Here is a 19,698-nt window from a genome sequence, read left to right on the forward strand (position 1 = left end):
CCCGGGGTACCTCCCCCCGCCCCGGCGTGTCTGCACCCCCGTGCTGCGTCCCTCCCCCTCCACGAGTGGGTGCCTGAACCACCCCCACCCCCTCCAATCGCCTCGCCTCCCCCGCCGGGTCTGCAAGCGCCCGGCGCTGCTGCCGGCTTCACCCTGCCCCGAGCTCGCCTCGTCCCACAAAGCCTCCTCCTCCTCCTCCTCCTCCTCCTCCTCCTCCTCCACCTCCTCCTCCTCATCCGGCGGCACCTGACGCGCGGGGCTCCCGACCCCCCCCCCTCCACCCCGGGGCCGGCCCACCCCTCCCTCCCTCCCCCTGCCCCTCCCGGAGCTCTCCCGTACGAGCGGGAAGGCGAGCGGAGCCGCCGAGCGCTGCCCAGCGCAGCCCCCCGGAGCATGCGAGGGCAGCGGGGGCGCACCGACCTCGCTGCCCCCCCGGGAGGGCCGGCGGCGGGGCCGAGCGGCGGCGAGAGCCGGTGGCGGGGCGGGGGGGCGGCGTGAAGCGGGCTGGGGCGCGGTGGGGGGGGACGAGGAGCAGCGCGTCCTGCCCGCCCCCCACCCCTCCATCCCTCCATCCCGGCTGGGGGCAGCGAGCCCTGCCCCGGGGCGGGGGGTCAGGGGGGGCAGCGAGGTGCTGAGCGAGCCTCGGAGGGTGCTGCGGGGATCATGCCGGGGAGGCTGAGCCTCGGCATCTCTTTCTCCTCGCCCTCCATGGAGCCCGGACCTTTTCTACAATGACTTTCCCTGAGCTGAGCAATGGCAGCTTGAGTGGGAACCGGACGGGACAGGGCAGCCAGAGCGGTGCCAACCGGTCCTGGGGGCTGCAAGGAGAGGAGACCCCCGAGGGCAACGACACCACGCTGACTTTCGCCTTGGACGTGCAGGCAGTGGGCGTCGGGGTCTTCCTGGCCGTCTTCATCCTCTCAGCCATCGTGGGGAACATCCTCGTCATCCTATCGGTGGCTTGCAACCGGCACCTGCAGACAGTCACCAACTACTTCATCGTCAACCTGGCCATCGCTGACCTTCTGCTCAGCACCACCGTGCTGCCCTTCTCGGCCACCTTGGAGGTGCTGGGCTTCTGGGTGTTTGGGCGCATCTTCTGCAACATCTGGGCAGCAGTGGACGTGCTGTGCTGCTCCGCCTCCATCATGAGCCTGTGTATCATCTCCGTGGACAGGTACATCGGTGTCAAGTACTCTCTCAAGTACCCCACAATCATGACCGAGAGGAAGGCGGGAGTCATCCTCGTGGTGGTCTGGCTCTCATCCATGGTCATCTCCATCGGGCCACTGCTGGGATGGAAGGAGCCGCCACCGCCAGATGAGAGCATCTGTAGCATCACAGAGGAGCCGGGCTATGCCCTGTTTTCCTCCCTCTTCTCCTTCTACCTGCCCCTCATGGTCATCCTGGTGATGTACTTCAGGATCTACGTGGTGGCCAGGCGGACCACCCGGAGCTTGGAGGCAGGGGTCAAGAAGGAGAGGAATAAATCTATGGAAGTGGTACTGCGCATCCACTGCCGCAGTGTGCTGGAGGAGCCTCTCTCCAGTACCCGGAGCAAGGGGCACAACTTCAGGAGCTCCCTCTCCGTGCGGCTCCTCAAGTTCTCCCGTGAGAAAAAAGCAGCCAAGACTCTTGCCATCGTTGTGGGTGTTTTCATCCTCTGCTGGTTCCCCTTCTTCTTTGTCCTGCCTTTTGGTAAGTGACCCTATCCCCCATCCCAGCCCAGCTGCCCGTGGCTGAACCCCTGGGGACCTGATCCTTGGGACAAACTTTCAGGACACACTCATGCATGGAGGTGAGGGAGGGGTAACTGATAGGGGACTAAACCGGCAATTAATTAATTCAATTGATTAATACTTATTCAATATTTATTAATCAGAGTCATATAATCAATCAAAGTAAATAGGAAATTAATAAAATAGCAGCATAATAATTGGTTTAATTAATCCATTCTGCATTCAGCACTTTAATTAATGAATTTGAGGCTGAGAGGGAAGCAGCTCTGTTTCAACAGGCTGTAATTATGGCACAGTGGTCTCCAAACAGCTTTGCTGTCCCTGCCCCCAGCCTTCCCTCCTCCCAGTTTGGGGGAAGCACCTGGTTCTGCCTCCATGTGCTCAGGGCTCCCACCCCTGCTGTGAACTGGTGATGATGCTGGAAATGAGTGAGGTTTGATCCCTCCAAGGAGTGTGTCAGCGCCTGAAACTTAAGCCCCACCAACTTCCTGGGATGCCAGTGTTGCGCAGGGACCTGGAGCAGGACCAGGTCTCACCTGCGAGGGCGATCGTCCCGGGCGATTTCTGAGGACTGATCCACCTCTCACAGGAGTCGTACCCTCAGCTCCTGGCCCTGCCATGGTGACACCACGTCACTGGGTTCTCGTTTGGCGTTGTCTGACGGGTTGTGCTCTAAAGTTTTGGCAATTTGTTTGCCTGGATGAAAAGGGTACAGCCCCCTGCGTGCAGAGGAGGCTGAGTGGGCACAGAGCCCAGCGGGCAGGGGGGGTCATGCCTTGTCCAAAGCAACGTGCCCCTCTGGCACCAGTGCTACCCACAGCCCTTAAAGTGCAGGGAAGACAGAGCTCTTCATCTCCACCTCACCTAACAACAGGTACCCAGTTCAGGGGACCGGATTAACCCTCTGGAGGGTTGTAGCCAAACCTAGTGGGGTGGGGGGGGGTGGGGGGAAGAATATTAAAATATCTTAATAGTGACGGTGGCCTTTGTGCAGAGCTCAGCAAAGCAGGGAGGTCTGTCACTCCAGCTGCTGGGTGGGACCCGTGTGTCCCACAGCCCACTGGGGACTTGCAGCCAGGGAAGCATTACAGCTAGTTCTGCACTTTTTCTCAGGATTTTTCAAATCCTCTTGCTCGAGGCTGCCTCTCAAGTCAATGGAAACAGAGCAGCATGACCACTGGACTCATTTTGACCTGCTGAGGTTTTGATCTCTCTCCAGCACTGCGGCTGTCCCCTTGGGGACAGCTGGAGCCCAAGGCTGTTAGACAATTATTGAGGCCACTCAATCCCTACCTGCCCTCCAGTGGGATAATTCACTCAGACCAATGGGAGCTGGGGTGTCCCTAGGGTGGCGGGTCAGGGTTGTGGGTGTCTGGTCTCACCATGCTGCTGTCTCGTACCTCTTTGCTTCAGTTTCTCTCTCTGGGTAAGGGTGGTATTTGGTGAGTTCTCTCAGCTCTCCATAGGGGTGAAATTGCTGCTGTGAAGAGTTTTCACCCTATGTGAGCACAGGAGCTTATGGCTTAACTCAGGCAGGGAGCAGTAAGTCTGCAGGGAACTTCTCTCACTACAAGACCAGGGATGAATTAACCTGTCTGACCATGCCTCAGTTCCCCTTTCGCTGATCAGGTGCATTGGGGGATTTTTGTAGCCTGCAAACAAATAGTTTGGGAATTGTAGGGCCCAGGGAAATGCCAGCACCCGAAGGATGAGCTCTCCGGGCAGCCCCAGTCTGATACTCCCCTGAGCGGCAGGGCAGGAACCAGCTCCGAACCTCACTCACACCTTTACACCTTACAGCTAATGAAGATGGGAATCAGGGTCCTGTTCCTCTGAGTTTTCCCAGTGCTTGGAAATGGAGAACAAACATCAGGCAAATACTTTTCAGTGGAAAAAAAAAATCTTGTTTTGTTTTACCGTACCGGTTCTCCCTTGAAACCCTTGAACCAGCTTCTCCTCTGATGTAAATCACTACCCTGTACTGCAGTCAAAGGGGATACGCTGATTTGCACCAGCTAAAAATCCAGACTTCATTCTTTAAGTACCTCCCGTGAACCCATTTACTTCCTCCATTCACACAACTTGCCAAGTTCTTTATAAACATGGCTTTGATCTTTACTTCCTGCTCTATTATATGCATAATATAAACACAGCAAAAGTTCATTTGTTTTATGACTACAAAATATGCTGCCTTTGATTTCACCCCCCTTTTATTAATTGCAATTTCCTTTTCAAATCTGAGAATCATTCAATGCTATCTAGAAGGAGAACAGAAACTTCTGCAAGGTCTAATCTCTGATTTTACAGCTCAGGAGACAGGTCTGAAACTCAGAGAAATGAGCAAAGTTCACTGTAAATCCACAAACTGAAACATGCTGAGTCTGATCCTCCTTGAAAAGAAGATTGTAAATGGTTAAGTAGAATGGGTTTTTTTATTTGCTCGCTAGACAAACTTACGTGAAATAATTTTGGGACCAACTGGAAATGGTATTGATACACATTTTAAATGATAATGAAACACTGGTGAGAAACAAAAATCACTTTCAGCTGAAGTGAAACGTATTGTTTCAATTTAAGAGAAGAGTGAATGGAAGTTTATTAAAAAATGAATAACTCAGATACATTTCAAAAGGAACTGTCACATTAAAATGAAATGAATAAGTGATCTATTTTCTTCTGAAAATATCAATATGTTTTGACTTATTTTTTTTCTATTTGACATGAAATTGCAAGGAGCTATCATTGACTTACACAGTTGGCTGACTCTTCTCTGATTACTCTTTTTAGGGATAAGCAAATTTGCCAACTGAACAAAGACTCCCACCTCTGCTTAGCATTGACTTAACAATCAGAAACTTCTGTCGTGGCTCTGTCACCGGTGTCTGTGTGAGTCTGCACATATCTTTGCCACTCTCGGCAGAATAGTTTCCACGTTAGTTACACAGCAGGAATATTTATCACATCAGTGTTGAGGAGCTGAAATAACCAGTAATTTTAAGTAACAGGAACCTATGTATGTGCCAGATGTTGTCAGCTTGTTTCTCCTTGCTTGAATAATCTACAAAGATTCTTCTTTAAATCAGCTCAAACTCCGCAATACTTCTACAGTCTATTTATCAGCTAAGTAATTTAGCTCCTTCTTGGGTAAGTGGTACATGTCCCCAAGCACAGGATGCCATCACCAGGAGTTTTAATACAATTAAGTTTCTGTGGCTAATGAGACGCTTTAAGCAGCTGCTTGTTCAACAAGAGACAAAATCCTAATTACCCACATAACTCTTGTGTGGATTCTATCTTTTTCCGGGTGTGCAGTAGGGCTGCTTTGTCTGGGGATCCTGCATGGTGGTTGTGTGGTTTATGCCAAGGTGCCTCTTCCCTTAGCAAAGACCTGTCAAGAGAATGTAACTGGAGGCTTCTCAGAGACATGGGCCAGGAGTTTAAGGGTGTTTTGTAGGATAGGATTCCTGTCCCTTTGGTTGTCTCAGACATCTGTGCCTTCATCTCAGCTAGTCATAGCATCATGGAGATGCTAGCTGAAAGGGACCTCTGAAGGTCCAGCTCCCTCTGTGAGCAACTCCAACACCAGGTCGATCAGTCATATTCACCCAGGGTTCCCTTTGTCCTTCCGAGGGGAGTGCCTGAAGCTGTGACTCACCTGACCTATTTTGGACATCCTCCTTAGGATGAGATGAATTGTGGTTTCAATCTGCCTCTTCCTCTCCTTGACTACAAAAGCAGCCAGGGGCAACTAACCAGCTGATGGTGTCTACACTACAAAGAGGTGGGATATATCCTAGTCTTTTTAAGTCTAATGGAAGCAAAATGCCCAGGTGAGAGAAAACTCAATCCTCTGTCAGCTCAAGCCATTATTAGAGAGAGAGAATAGACAGAGAAACTGTCTCTTAAGTCACACAACCATAGAGGCTTCACTGGCTCTTCTGCTAATGGAAAACCCTGCTAAAAGTTAGGTGCTGGATTTGTCCATGCAGTAGGGGATCTATGCCATGGGTCAAGGAACCAGAAACCCCTATTCCACAACTTTAGATAGATAGCCACCTGCTTTCCCAAACCTGATCCGGGAGGAAGTAAGACAAGGAGGAGGGATGGAGCCCTGCTCCCCATCCACTCTTCAGTGGCTGGAGAACATGCAAAGACAGTGTGGGACCCCAAATGGGACCACCTCAGGACTGAAGGCAAAGACCTTCTCCATCACCGCCCCAGAAGCCTCTACAAGGAAACAACCATCCCTTGGGATCAAGGATGCACTAGCCAGTACCCAGGATGTCGATTTACATACTTCAATGGCCCTTGTTTTTTAAGAAGTATAGCCTAGTCTGGGTGGGGGCCTCCTGTGGTTGTTGTTCTTTGGATTTGGTTAGAAATCAAGACGAGTGTGAGAAAGGCACCCAGAGGTAGTGCCACACAAGGGTGAAAGCCAGGGCCGCCATCCTCTCCCTCCACAAGCAGCATGTTATCCAGACAAGGAATGGTTTAAGAGATCCCTCAGTATGAGCAAAACCTTCCATATTCATGGTCTTATTTGCCTGTGGGCAGTTTGCCTTGGGGCGGTGACTTGACTGTGTTTGCAGTGGAAGCTGGTACTTATTTCCAGCCAGGATTCAGAAATACGGTGTACTGCATTTTTTACCTGCATCCTGAAGGAAAGGCAGCTGCCACACAAGCCAGGCTTGGAAAGGTCTCCTTCAGGCCAAAACAAAAATATTTTTGTAGATGCTGCTTTTCACAGGGCAGAATTCCTTTCATAAAACATTTTGTAGAAGATGGGCTCACAGAAGCGTAGCAGTGCTCAACCTTCAGAAACTGTCACTTGTAAAATAAACAACAGGGGAGATAGTGTAGGTAGAAGCACATTTCAGATGAGACCAAGTCTGTTCTGGTAGAAGTGGAGAATCTGATTCTATTCTGGTAGAAGAGCATTTAGGATGGTTTCCAAGGAAAAAAAGGGCTTATGTCGTCGCTCTGTGCCTGTGTGCATGTAAGCCTTTCCTCACCACCTGATGAACTTTCATCAATCTCAATCACATTTGAGAAAGTGCTAAATGTCCTCAATATATCAAGTTCCTATAAAAATGGGCAGATGAGTAAAGGAGTGGGAACCCTTATGCTCTCCCTCACAGAAGGAAGGTTGCAGAGTGAGCTCAGTCCCTGGGTAGACATCAGAAAATCCTCACTAAATATCCACCACCTGACACAATTCCACAGAAAACCAAACTTCTTTAGTTTTGTTGTGCACAGGAGGACCTGATCAAAGGTGTGATTTAAAAGGAGGAGGATGAAAGGTAGACCGTTACTTTGATTGTCAGCACGCTCTCTTGTATCTCCTGAAATTTTCTGAGTCATGGTGGAAGTGGCAGAATTGGCACGGAAAAAGAAATGGGCAACTGCTTTGGAATAATTAGCTACGGCCCAGAGCATCAAATCAAACTGGAACAAGAACAAATGAAAAGAAGTATTCCATCTGCCGCATGTCCCCCATTGATCCTGGTCCACAGGAACCGTGCATTCATTAAAAATGCCAGCAAAGACACAGACACAGAGTTTCAAAAGCTGCTAGATACCAGGCTCCAGTTTGATGTACTGGACATCATCCAGGCACAAATCAAGATTCTTCTTGTCTGCTTTGCACCTCAGGATGTTTCCATCAAATGGGCTTATGCCAAATTAACATAAATTCATTAAATCATAGGGGACTTGGATGGGTCTTCCAGCCCATCTCCCTTTCTCAGGGAAAGATTACTTGGCCCCAAACCATTCCTGACCTGTTTTTCAAGACTATTCTTCAAGCACTGCAGTCAGGATGAATCCATTGCTTTCCCAGGCAAATTGTACTGTTGCTTAAGCAGCCCTCAAATGTGATTTCTACTTCTCTTTTTCCAGTTCAGAGTGTCTGCAATAACATTAGGGCTGTGTTGCAGCCTACCAGAATGTCATTCCTAGGATGTGATAGCGGGGATGCATGTGGTGGGCATGGCACAGGGACACATGGGACTGTAGAGCCCCCTGGGAATAGCACTGGAGGAATAGTCCAGGCACAGGGGACCCGGCTGGGAGCCAGCTGCATTGGTTGTGTCTGTCTAGAGACCATACTATGGAAGAGCTGCCTGCGAGCTGGGTTCCTCTCCAGGGAGAACATGTTGACATCTTGCAGAAGGCCACAGGAGAGAATTACAAGTAGGCACATGGATAGCGAGCCTATGAGTAAATTATGCAGCCAAAGCATTTGACAGTGTTGATTCACTCCTTGTGCCCTAGCGCAGAATCCACCAGAGGGCAGGACAGGGAAATGGTCTACCTGTGTTTGGAAATAGCCAGCAAAAAATGATTATTTGGAGCCCAAATGCATGTGTGTAGTTCCCTTCCTACCCATTACCCTGTGTAGAAGGCCAGAGACAGATGGAGTGGTTTAGTACAGTTTTTGCAGTTACAAGAGATGCAGCATTCTGGACCTCAAATGATGATATGGGCACCCAAGTTTGAACGTATGCTTTGCCTCTGCCTGGCCAAAGTAGCGCAGTGATTCACTGAAGTGACTGGGAACGGGACCCAGGTCTCCCATGACCTATGTACGGGATTACTCTGCTTCCAGTCCACCCACCACACCACCAAATAAAACTATTTAAAGCCAAATGTCTGTTTTTATATCGCAGTGTCTTGACGCATCTGGAGGCAGTTGCTATAATGGATGTACCACAAACAGGAAAAAAATAAATCTTGAAAAATTTAAGGCTACTGTGATTCAGTGGGCAAAATATAAAATCTCTCCACGGGAGTTTTGGAACCAATACCGAAATACACCATATAATATTAAATGCATCTATATTAAGCTGGGTCTGACGGTTTTATTATATTTGCACACAGAAAACTTTGTCCTGAATATTCTGGGAAGGACTTTTAATTAGCTGGATCTATCTTCATTAATTCATATGTGGATAAATATTTGTTCATTAATTCTGATAATCTGGTTAATGAGCTGTAACAAAGACTGAGTGGAAGGGTGGGGATGCTCTTTGGTACGATCATGAAAGCTGGTGTTTAATCTCTTGCTACCACTTGTTTTCAATGGGTTGTGCCACAACACGCAGCATGCACTAGGTACTAGCAAAAGCTCCATGCTACCGGTAGGGTTTGAATTAGAAGTGTGCTCACTTTCGTGAGTATATACAGCACTTTTGCTCAAGACTCTTCAAAAAACAAGTATTTCTCCTTGGGAAAGCAACCTGAATTATCTTCCAATCAATCAATTGGACTTTTACTTGATATAATTACTGTGCTATATTCTAGGTAGAGCTGATAGTACCTATAACATTACGGGACCCTTTTGGAATAAAGTCCCAGTTTCTGGTGCCAAACATTATCTATTAGGTAAAGTTTTCCATTCCATGTCTTTGTAACAGGCTGAACTTGTTCTGCCAAATGTGAGACAAAATGAAATAGCCATATCTGAGAAAGATGACGGGAAAAAAACACAGCATTCGGTTCCTATAAGAAGTGTTATGGGGACATCCTTGAGTCTAAAAAGCTCTGGCAGTACCACACGTCAGAGCAGACTGGGACTTTTACTCCATCGGGGCTGGGGTGTGCTTTATGTCAGCACAGGGCAGAAACTAGACAAAGCTGGCCCAATATGGCCAGCTTCTGAGAAGAAAGCAGGTGTCTGAGGTGTTGACAAGGATAGGCCATTTGGCAAGACTGGAGCTTGCTGAGGAAGGGCTTTTAAGAGCAATGATATTGGAACAGGCTGCCCAGAGAGGTGGGGAGTCGCCCCCCCGGAGGTATTTAAAAGACATGTAGACAAGGCACTTCAGGGCATGGTTTAGGAGGCCTGGGGGTGTTGGGTTGGCGGTTGGACTTGATGATCCTAGAGGTCTTTTCTAACCTTAATGACCCTATGATTCTATGATTCTGTGACCTGATGGTGTCTGATGGGCATTTCTACTCCTCTGCGGTCCCCTGTACTGTTCTTACTGTTCTCTCCACACTGTTCCCATCTTCTCCGATATCAAGACAGTCCCTGGTGTTGGATGCCAACAGTACAGAGTCTTCACCTAATCGCTTTTCAGCTTTCCACATAACCAACAATGAAAAATAGGTCTTCTGAGGATGCACTTCATCTCATCCTAAAATTGCTGTCTAAACCAATCAGATGAGTCACTCCCCAAAAGCACCAGTGTCTCCTCAGTGTCTCTGAAGGACAAAGATCCCTAGATCCAAGGTGCACAGTGCACACCTAAACTAGCTGAGGTGAATCTCACTGTGAAGCCAAAGATGGGACCAGTTTTGTCAGAGTCTGACGCACTTTCAGCTGGAGCTGGAGCTGGTGGGACTTAAGGATGTCAAGTGCTCCATAGCACCAAGGGCTCAGGAATCCATGCTCAAAATACAGACACATTTTGGCGTTGCTTTATAGATGAGATGGTAAAATGGCTCTAAAGCACCTTTTTCTCCTTGGAGAGCTGTGAAAGAAAAATACATATGTTTGCAAAATGTTTAACCATAACTGAGCTAAGTACCTTCAGATATCCATGAGGAAACAGATAGTTCTGTCATCAGAGTGGAGCTGAGCAGGGGAAGTTTGTAAAGTGTGGAGCCACAAACTGACCAGTGAGGAGGTTCTGAATAGCTCAAGCCAGCTATTACTTAATTGAGCACCCACTGTTCTTTGCAACTGACAAGGACGCTGTGAAGACAAAAGAGTATGATCCTGAAATTAAGCTCTTTAAATGTAAGAAACCAAAGTCTTGCAAGTGTGATTTTCACTTTGTCCTTGTCAGTCTTTTGAGTCCTTAACTTGGCAACTTCCTTAGTGTTCGTTTAGCAATTTTATTATATAGGGTACAGTAGAGTTCCCACTCTAGTCAGCGCTTGTCAGGCCACACCTGGAGCACTGTGTACAGCTCTGGTCCTCTCTATACAAAAAGGATGTGGCCAGGCTGGAAGGGGTGCAGAGAAGGGCCACCAAGATGATCAGAGGACTGGGAAGCTGCCATACGAGGACAGGCTGGGAGAGCTGGGTTTGTTCAGCCTTGAGAAAAGGAGGCTCAGAGGGGATCTCATCCCCATGTACCAGCACTTAAGGGGCAGCTACAGAGAAGATGGAGACTCCCTTTTTACATGGAGTCCCATGGAGAGGACAAGGGGGATGGACACAAGTTGCTCTTGGGGAGATTCCGATTGGACACGAGAGGGAAATTTTTCACAGTGAGGACGGTCACCACTGGAATAATCTCCCCAGGGAAGGGGTTGACTCGGCCACATTGGGCACCTTCAAGAGTCGTCTGGACAGGGTGCTGGGACGTCTTGTCTAGACTGTGCTCTTCCTAGGAAGGTTGGACTAGATGATCCCTGAGGTCCCTTCCCACCTGGGATTCTGTGATTTGGTAATAACTTGTCTGGGAGCTATTGTGTGCTTCGTAGAAACCCGTGTTCACCATAGGGGTAAAGTTAAACAAGACAATTTTCAAAGCATAACACAATTACAAAGCAAAGAATGTGAAATCTATTAAAATATTTGTTCTTTGTATGAAAATACTTGTTCTCTGTATGAGAAAATACATCTTTACACAGCTGAAGCCAAGAATCAGTAGTTGCAAAGGCTGTGGTTTACGCATCCCATTTTCAGCAATTATTTTTCTATGGACACTGGTGAGATTTTGAGTGGTGCCTGCAGCAACATCTACCTTTTAATATAAACTCCAAAATTCAAGTGGCTGATGAGGACAGAAGCTGCCTGAGAAAACAGGGGGTTTCTTTGAACTTTCTCTATCCCCTTAAATTCAATTCAGGAAAATACAGTTCTGCCCCTGGATATCTCTGTATGGTGTATGGCATCATTGGGCACATATTTTGTATGTCTCTTACCCTTATTGCCCTTTGCATGGTGGTCTTCCTAATTGGTCTGTTTCCCGGTATACCCCACTGTCTCCCACTTAGCCAAGGTACAAGTGCTAGCCTAGGTTGCATTGTGGGTTATACCATCCTCCAGACAAGTAGCAATAGGGAAGCAACTGAACGGCAACTCTCAGAAGAATGACAGTGTCACTGAAAATATTTCAAGGTTTTCTTGCTTGATGTTTGGGCAAAGCAAAGCTGTAAAGAGCTTCTGGCATGAAATGTACTTAGTGAAAAATCCAGTTTTCCAGTTAATAGATGTTTAGACTTTTTTGACTAACCCAAGCTGTTCCAGCTCCTTATTCTGTTTACAGACAAAATTTAAAAGGTATCTAGCTTTGAGGGTGCAAAGAGGGTTTTTTCATTCATCATTCCTTACGGGATAACCTGACCTTTCTTGTGCTGAGTGGATTCTCTGGACGTTGTGAATCAGCTTTGTTCTCTGAGCAGACCTTTTCCCAGGAAAGCCTGGTACTAACTACACTTTGTAAATGTGGTTTTCTGCTCTACACTGTGAACTAATTACCTCCTTTCCTTCTCATGTGATAATGAGGCAAGGCTAAGTGTGGTCTCATAACCCTAAGATTGTCATTCACTTTCTCTTGGGTTGTCATTAAGGCAGACCTGTTGCATGCATCAACCCAAAAGAGCTCTTGTGAGGATAGCCAGTGTTTAATCTTCTGTGCCTTGGCTGTTAAATGGTGGTGCAGGCAACAGTGACTTTTGCTGATGGGCCAGGCCCTAGAGGAGGATGGCTGCTGTAAATTTCAGGGTGTTGCTTTTTCATTTGTCACAGGAGGTGTTACCTCAGGGTTATCACTATGGCTGTACCCACTAGATAAATGCACCCGTTCCAGGAAGCAAACCCTACACTTTCTCCAGCAAAGCAGTGCAGAGCAACTCACATCCACATAATTCAGGGCTAGTCCTCTCTGGAAGAGACTTGCATTTCCACATTGACACAGGGTCTTCTCCATACATCACCAGGTGTCCCAGTGGCTTTAAGACTTAATTACTAATTTCAGCCATTTTTAATGCAAAAGGGTCTACAATAACATAGCAGTTGTTGGCAACCTGTCAAAGAAGGATTTAGGTAATTGAAGTGCCCTGTGCTTCAGGAGGACCCTGCATATGGGGCCCATCCAACCCTCTGTCCCACCAGTTTATCGTGTAGCACCAATTGGTGGTAACTCCCTGGGGGCAAGGTCTTCTCTGTGGAGTACGTGAGAGCACTCATCTCTCCCTCACAAGGGACCTCTTGAATGAGGCCATGGGGCTGGAGACAACCAACCCCCTGTGACTACAGTGGAGCCCCTCATTCATTGTAACTTGTCTCTATGCAAGATTTGTGATGAGGGGGCAAGGGAAGGAGCTGGAGATGAGGAAGGCACAGTGGGAGATGTGGAGGAAGAGCAGGAGGCTTGGGGTGCAGTGAGACTAGCAAGGTGCTGGGAAGGCTGGAGCCCTTCTTGTCTCCAGCAGCCCTGAGTTGGCAGGGCTTTGAGGTTCCCTGAGGTGACCCCACAACAGAGGGTTTGCTGAGCCCCGAAACAGAACCCACCCTTCTCTCTCCTAATGCTCAAACTCACAGGAGTGTTTCCAAGGGCCAGATGTGTTTTATGGTCTTGTTTTTGTTTACCCACCTGGTCTTAATTTGATTGTGGCTGAAAGGGTTTGGGGATTTGGGAGTGATGGTAGTTCATGAGGAATAGCTTCAGCACTAAAGTTCAGCAGCTGGCTGCTTTCACAGGAGGGCTGCTTTCTGATTTGGCAGTTAATTGCCATTCTTATTTGCTGTAAATGATTCCTTTAAAATGCTGTTAGGAAAGCTGAGTGATGAGCTCTTCCTTCTGAAAGCTTTGCCTTTACGCGCACTTTCCATCTATAGATCTCTCAGCCCTATGCACGTGTACCTGAACACACATCCCCAATATCCTCATCTTCCTCCTTCCTCCAAAGCAAATTCCAGCCACTGCAATGCAAAAAATTCAGTCTCTGGTGGGTATGGATTTGCTGCATCAACTATGTGCTGTCCTGGCTGATGAGGAAACCTGCCTGAGTGGCGGAGGTAACACTCACATCTTCCCACGCAGCATGTGCTGGGGACAACCTTATCGCAGTGGTACCAGCTCCATAGTTCAAAGGACTAGATAGGAGGAAGGGGAATACACACAAATATCATCAGGGAGGGAGACAACTCATCTGTTTCAAAAGTGTTCATCATCATTTTTGGCTAGGGAAGCTGGGGAACCACTAACATACCTGTAGTCACTTGTAGCTCTCCAGTATTGCTAACACACCTTACTTCTGCCTGTCCTGCTTTCTCTATTTTGGTGCAGTACAAAACTGTCACATGGAAACAGAAGACCGTACTTCTCCCTGCACTGTAATTTATGGGTGCGATTAGCCCAAGGATGAATTTACTGGAGTGGTTGGAACAGGATATGGCTTTTTAGCTACTTCTAATGAATAGCCTTTCTCTAAGAGGCTCCTTAGCTAATGCATTTGGAGCCAAGCCAGACAACCACCAGGTCTGGTGGCAGAAAACCAATGGCCAACTCACTGAAGAGAGGGCATTTCCTCCTCCCAGGAAGTTTGCAACCCAAAGCAATTCACAACTCAGTCATTAAGGCCTCTGAAATGCAAGTTTTATTTTTGCCCCTTCCAGTAGCTGGAAAAAACTCCAAATGTTTGCAAGGAATCCCTGCTGGGAGAAATCCCTGCCCCAGACAAGTCCAAGCTGTGCTCCCCATTGCTCACAGTGGGTGCATTGATGGCACTCAGTAACGAAAGACTGGCCCCAACCAGCTCTGTCCAACATAAATCTGCCCAAGAAGCGTGCCTGGAGCAGTATGAACATGAGGTGGCTGGTGCCACTTGGGTGCAGGATCTGGAATTGGACCTGCCCCTCTTCTGTTCAGCAGTTTGCTTATTTATCACAGTTAATGGGATCTGCATTTCCCCCAGTGAGATAAAGGCTAGAGCAAATCACAGGGGTTTTCTCACCTTTCTGCTGAATTAAAGAACTCCTGGCTGCATTCCCCTGCAAGACTGTTGCAACCCAAGGTTGCAAGTGCTGAGACAGCACAAGACAAGAGCCAGGCTGCAAATCCTCCAAAAGAGTCCCTGACAGAGAAAACAAAATACATATGGAAACCCTGCAAGAGATCTTCCATGCAAGGATCAATTATGCAATGCTGAGCAGGAGACAGCCCCCGCTATGAAAGGAGGCTGCCCCAGCCTTTGCTGGAGGGTCTACGCTGGAGCTGGGTCTAGGTCTTCTGCCACAGGCAAGACCTTTGTGATTTAGATGGGGGAAAGCTAACAGAGAAAAAAACTTTAGAGGGAAATTCATATCCAAACCTAGAACAGATTATTTCCAGTATAGAGAAAGTGAGAATATCTTCATGGCATGGTGCTCTTTTCTTGTGGCAATAAGCCAAGACTGGATTAGGGCAACATGACCAGGAAAGGGATGGGAACCCTCTCTGCAGCAGGAGGATGGTCCGGAGCTGGGCATTGCCACCCCAGGATGGGCCAAGGGCGGGAGGTAACTAGCACAGCTCATGCCACATCTCATCCCTGGCTGTTTCCCAGCTGTAGATTTCCTTGGACCAGCCTCACAGATGTGAAACAGCCCGTGGGTAACAATAGGGATTGTGGAGGGCACTGGCCCCAAAATCCAGGGACTCAGAGCTGCTTTCAAGCCCCTTGGTCACCAGGTGAAGCTGGCAATGGTGCTATTTCTTGCCCTAGGTGAGAGCGCTCTCACTCGTGTCCCAGGCAGGGGACCTGATGTGTATTTCCACCCCACAAGTGATTTCAGAAATGCAGCCTGGAAGGGGATGGAGCACACATACATGCACAACACAGCAGTGAAGACACCATCAGCTACTCACCGACCTAGTTTGAGCACAGACAGCAGAGACCTTGGGTTCAGAGCAGCTGCCAGCTTTTGAACCTCAGCCTTTAAAGCCAAGTTCTTTAGGAGGGACTTGCCAAACTGCACCAGAAAAGTTTTTCCGCCGTGGGCTATTTCTGTTCCCAGGGTCCCTTCCATAGGAATTATCTGGAGAGTTGTAAGGATGCGTTGTGAAGTTGAGCTGGCGGCCAGCCACTGGCTTGTCTGCCTCCCTCAATATTACACTTAGTCTGGGGATTTGGGGAAACAGAACAGAATGACTTCACGTCAGAGGGCTTGCTTTCCTTGTATTCCTCACTCAGAGATGAGCGTGCAGAGACAGAGGAAGAAGGAGCAAAGCACAGAGTTTTCCAAATAGCACATCTCTCCCTTTCTTCTGCCTTTCAAAAACAGAGTTATTTGGGATTAATCATGTTGTGCTTCACTTCCAGTGACACCATATTGTTACAGCACCTCAGGGCTCTCAGCAGGCTGGTCTGAGATCCTTAATGATGCACAAGCCAGTTAGTCATAGTCTTCAGCCCCTCTTGTGTTAGGTGCTGTACAAACAGTAATGTTATTTCTAGCCCAGAGGAGCTCAGAGTGGTGGATCCAGATGGATGTGGGAGGCAGGAGAGCACCCAGTGGTATCTGCATGCAGGCAGACTGCAGTTTTCCCAGTATCCAGGCAAAGGAGTAAGAAACAGTGGTCTGAGTATTGGCAGGTAGCTTCTGCTAGCCTAGAAAAGCAACCAAGAAGGTCCCCATTCCCATTGCATCTGACCACCTCCATGACCATTTCCCTCCCTCCCTGAGTTCCCCTCCCCGAATACCTCCTTACCAGTGCTTCCCTTCTCATCCATGCCTCTCTGATAAATGAGGCATGTCATTATTTCTATTTTGCAGGTAGGCAAAGAGGTTAGGGGTAGGATGGGACTCACAGGTGAAAACTTCTACACATAGCTGCCTATGGGTAGGTGTCTGCATGTGAGATGGCTGTCTCAGCTCCCATTATTGTCCATGTTTAGACAGCTAGATGGCTAACCAGATTTGGAGTGCAATTTACTTCCCTAAGAGATGCCCAGTGCTGTCCAAGATCCCCTAAGGTAGATGAGACAATTGGGGAGCTTTTGGTTGCAAGACAGGACCTAGAAAAACCCTGCATTCTTCTAGAGGGACATCCAGAGACCAGGAGGCACATTCCAGGGTGTTTATCTCCAGTGGTACGAGACACGTTTGCAACCTCTGTGTCTACTTTAGGATGACCTGGATTGTAGCCTGGATTATTTTCCCAAGAAATTAAAAGCAAAACTAGACACCCTCATGGAAAATACTTCTGGTAGCCTGCCCACAGAAGTATCTCTTTCTCTTTCCCATAAACTGGGGGGTAGGTTGTGCCCTGAAGTTTGGTATATTGGTGTGTCAATACCCTCCCCTCAAATACACCCTTCCACAGGCTAATTCTGAAGCTGCATCCTGAAAAAAAGCCATCTGAGGTACTTTCTCAGATGGCTTATGAAGATTCAGTGTGGTTTCTTTTACATTGCTGTCAAGCATTAAAAACCACTCCTAACACTTCAATGCAAGAATAGTAGGAAATATACAGAAAACTCTTTGAAGGAAGGGCTTAATCTTTGCCAACTGGCAGAGATACAGAACAAAAGCCATCTAAGTGACTTCATTGGTCTGGCCTGTCTGTTTCTCCTGTAGGCTCCATCTCCTGGCACATTTGTCTGGGCAAGTAGGACCCAGCTGGCCAAACAGATGGAAAGCATGGAGTTACCTGCCAGTGGGGGGTTTGGCCTCTCTGGTTAGGATGTGTAGTGATGGTAAGGCTGTTGGATGGGATGGTGGTGTGCACAAATCTTGTCCCATCACAGCTTTAGGTCTTTGCCCACCTGCTAATGCTGAGATGTAAGAACCAGCTCAGAAACACACAGCAGGACACACATTATGCATAGGCTCTTCCTGGCCTTCATCAGCATCCCTTCATGACCCCAGTGGGCAGCATGGTTACTGCTGTCCTACAAGATGGATCCCTGAATTTCTCCCAAAGGTCAGGGGAATCAGGATGTGGGTGGTTTCCTTTTCCCAATGCAATTACAGGGTAAGGGAAAGTATTTGCATTCAGAACAGAACTTTCCCTGTGACTGAGGCAGTTTGAGTCAAAGGCAGTGAGGGTGGGGGGCTGAGTGGAGATTGTTTACATTGAATGTAGCCATCAGGCTGTCAGGATTTATTCCACACATTCAGCTGGAAAAGGTCTGTTCCTTCTCTCTGTGTACTATCACTGCACACCCATCAGCATGCACTTAGAGAAACCACAGGTGATTAAATTAGCAGCCTAATGTATGGAACAAAAATAATTTGCTCTGAAAAGAGGCATTTACCTCTCAAAGCGGAACTGGGTGACTCACAGCAGAATTCAGACAAGCCAATGGAAAGCAACATAGCCAGAAATGTGATAGTGTCTGCCATCCCACCAAGCACATCAGCAATCCCTCAAGTGCCTTCTTCCTTCATAGCTCTTCATCATCTTCTTCCTCTCCTTGTTTCTCTTCCTATCTGTACCCCTCTGTGGCTCTGATGTGCAAGTCCCACAGGCAGCTGTCACCATTTTGAGAAAGGAGTGACTGCCACTGCAGATCACCATGTTGCATGATCCCATTCAAAAAGGTAATGTTCAAAATCACTTGAGCTTCATGCGTGTCCCAATCCCTCTGCTGCCTGTGCCTTTGGGGAGACCATTCTTGCAGCCAACTCTTAGAAACCTTTCTTACAGTGGGAACATACCCATGCCTCATTTGCAATCGTTTAGTTTTGTATCCGTATCATCTTCTTCCTTAAGTAGCTGTATTCTTTCTTTGGCTTTCATCCTTCTGGCAGACAGGTAGTCAGATGTCTGCTTCCCCTGTAGCCTCTTTTTGCTGCATTGAACAAGCGAAAATTCATCCCACCTAATGAAATAGCTTTGCCTTTACCACCCATATTCCTCCACTGGTCCATCTGGATTTAATCCCCTTTAGGAGAAGATCACTGATGGTTTGGATGCCTTTGGGAGACCAACCTTACACTTTACGCTCAAACTCTTGAAGGTGCACCAGACAAATAAGTGTCTGAGCAAGCAGTCCTTTGTGGTAATCCTGGTGTCCCTCTTCACAGCGGTAGTGGCAGATAACACCTCCCACCTAAAGAAGAGACAGAGAATACAACCACCTGCACTGTGTTGGTGGATGTTGCCTGTGATTGCCACCATGCAACCTATGCAGCTTGGTGCTCTGACTTTTAAGTCAGCGCTGGGTTTGGACTCTTCCGAGTCACACCACAGATCTCCAAGGAAGAATGTTTAAAAACATAACTGGATGCCACCTGCCATGCCTGAGCATGTGCTTAGGATTGTACCAGAGGGTTTATTTCATGAGCTGGTCTTGTCTGATACCCTTTCTCTCCATAAGGGACTCTCCAAAGGACCCTCTTTCCAAACTTAGCTGGAAATGTCTCCCCAGGTCACTGGAGGGAGCACACCTTGAAGCCGTGAGGTGCCCATCAGCCAGTGCTAAAATGTGGATTAAGAAATGCTGCTCCACTGCCAGATATGAGTCATCCTGCCTCTGGAACACTTGCTTATGGTCACCATGGTGACTGGGTCAAGCACCTCGGAAAAATGATCTGGGAAAGTCCATTTTTCTTTCTCCCTATTTATTTCTTGTCACTTCCAAATGCCTGCCTCTTACCCTTTTCCTTCTCTAGCCCAGGAATGACCTGCATTTTGAAGATAAAGCAGCTTGAGGGGGACCAAGTAGTGTTTACTTTTACTTTATGCCAAACTGCAATGACCAAGGGGACAATTCCACCACACGCATTTGATAAAAGTGTCACAATCCATGAGAAATCACTTTGCTTGTGAAGAGAGAGACAGAGAGACTGGGACAGCCATAGGTGGTATCAGGACCTGGTTTCCCCACTCTTTCCCATATAATACTCCATCAGTAAGGTTCTCAGGGGGACAGGCATTGGAAGCTAGCCTGGGATGCAATAAAACAGGATTTCTTATGTACAGGTGACCATGCATTATACCTCCACCATTGCTCAGCACCCAAGCAAAAGGAAACAACCTTTGTAACAGTCACAGGAGCAAAGGATCTCAAG

At 48.0% G+C, this 19,698-nt stretch overlaps 1 protein-coding gene across 1 annotated transcript in view; it reads left to right on the forward strand.

Annotated features, from left to right (window-relative positions):
- Positions 1 to 621: 621 nt before the first annotated feature.
- Positions 622 to 19,698, forward strand: part of ADRA1D (adrenoceptor alpha 1D) — a 49,367-nt gene continuing 30,290 nt past the window's right edge. Inside the window, exon 1 of the mRNA XM_075092187.1 lies at positions 622 to 1,698. Within this exon, the coding sequence (XP_074948288.1) occupies positions 732 to 1,698 (967 nt within the window). The 5' untranslated portion in view covers positions 622 to 731. The remainder of the gene's footprint in view (positions 1,699 to 19,698) is intronic.

This window comes from Phalacrocorax aristotelis, chromosome 4 (genome assembly GCF_949628215.1).
Source record: "Phalacrocorax aristotelis chromosome 4, bGulAri2.1, whole genome shotgun sequence".
NCBI lineage: Eukaryota > Metazoa > Chordata > Aves > Suliformes > Phalacrocoracidae > Phalacrocorax > Phalacrocorax aristotelis.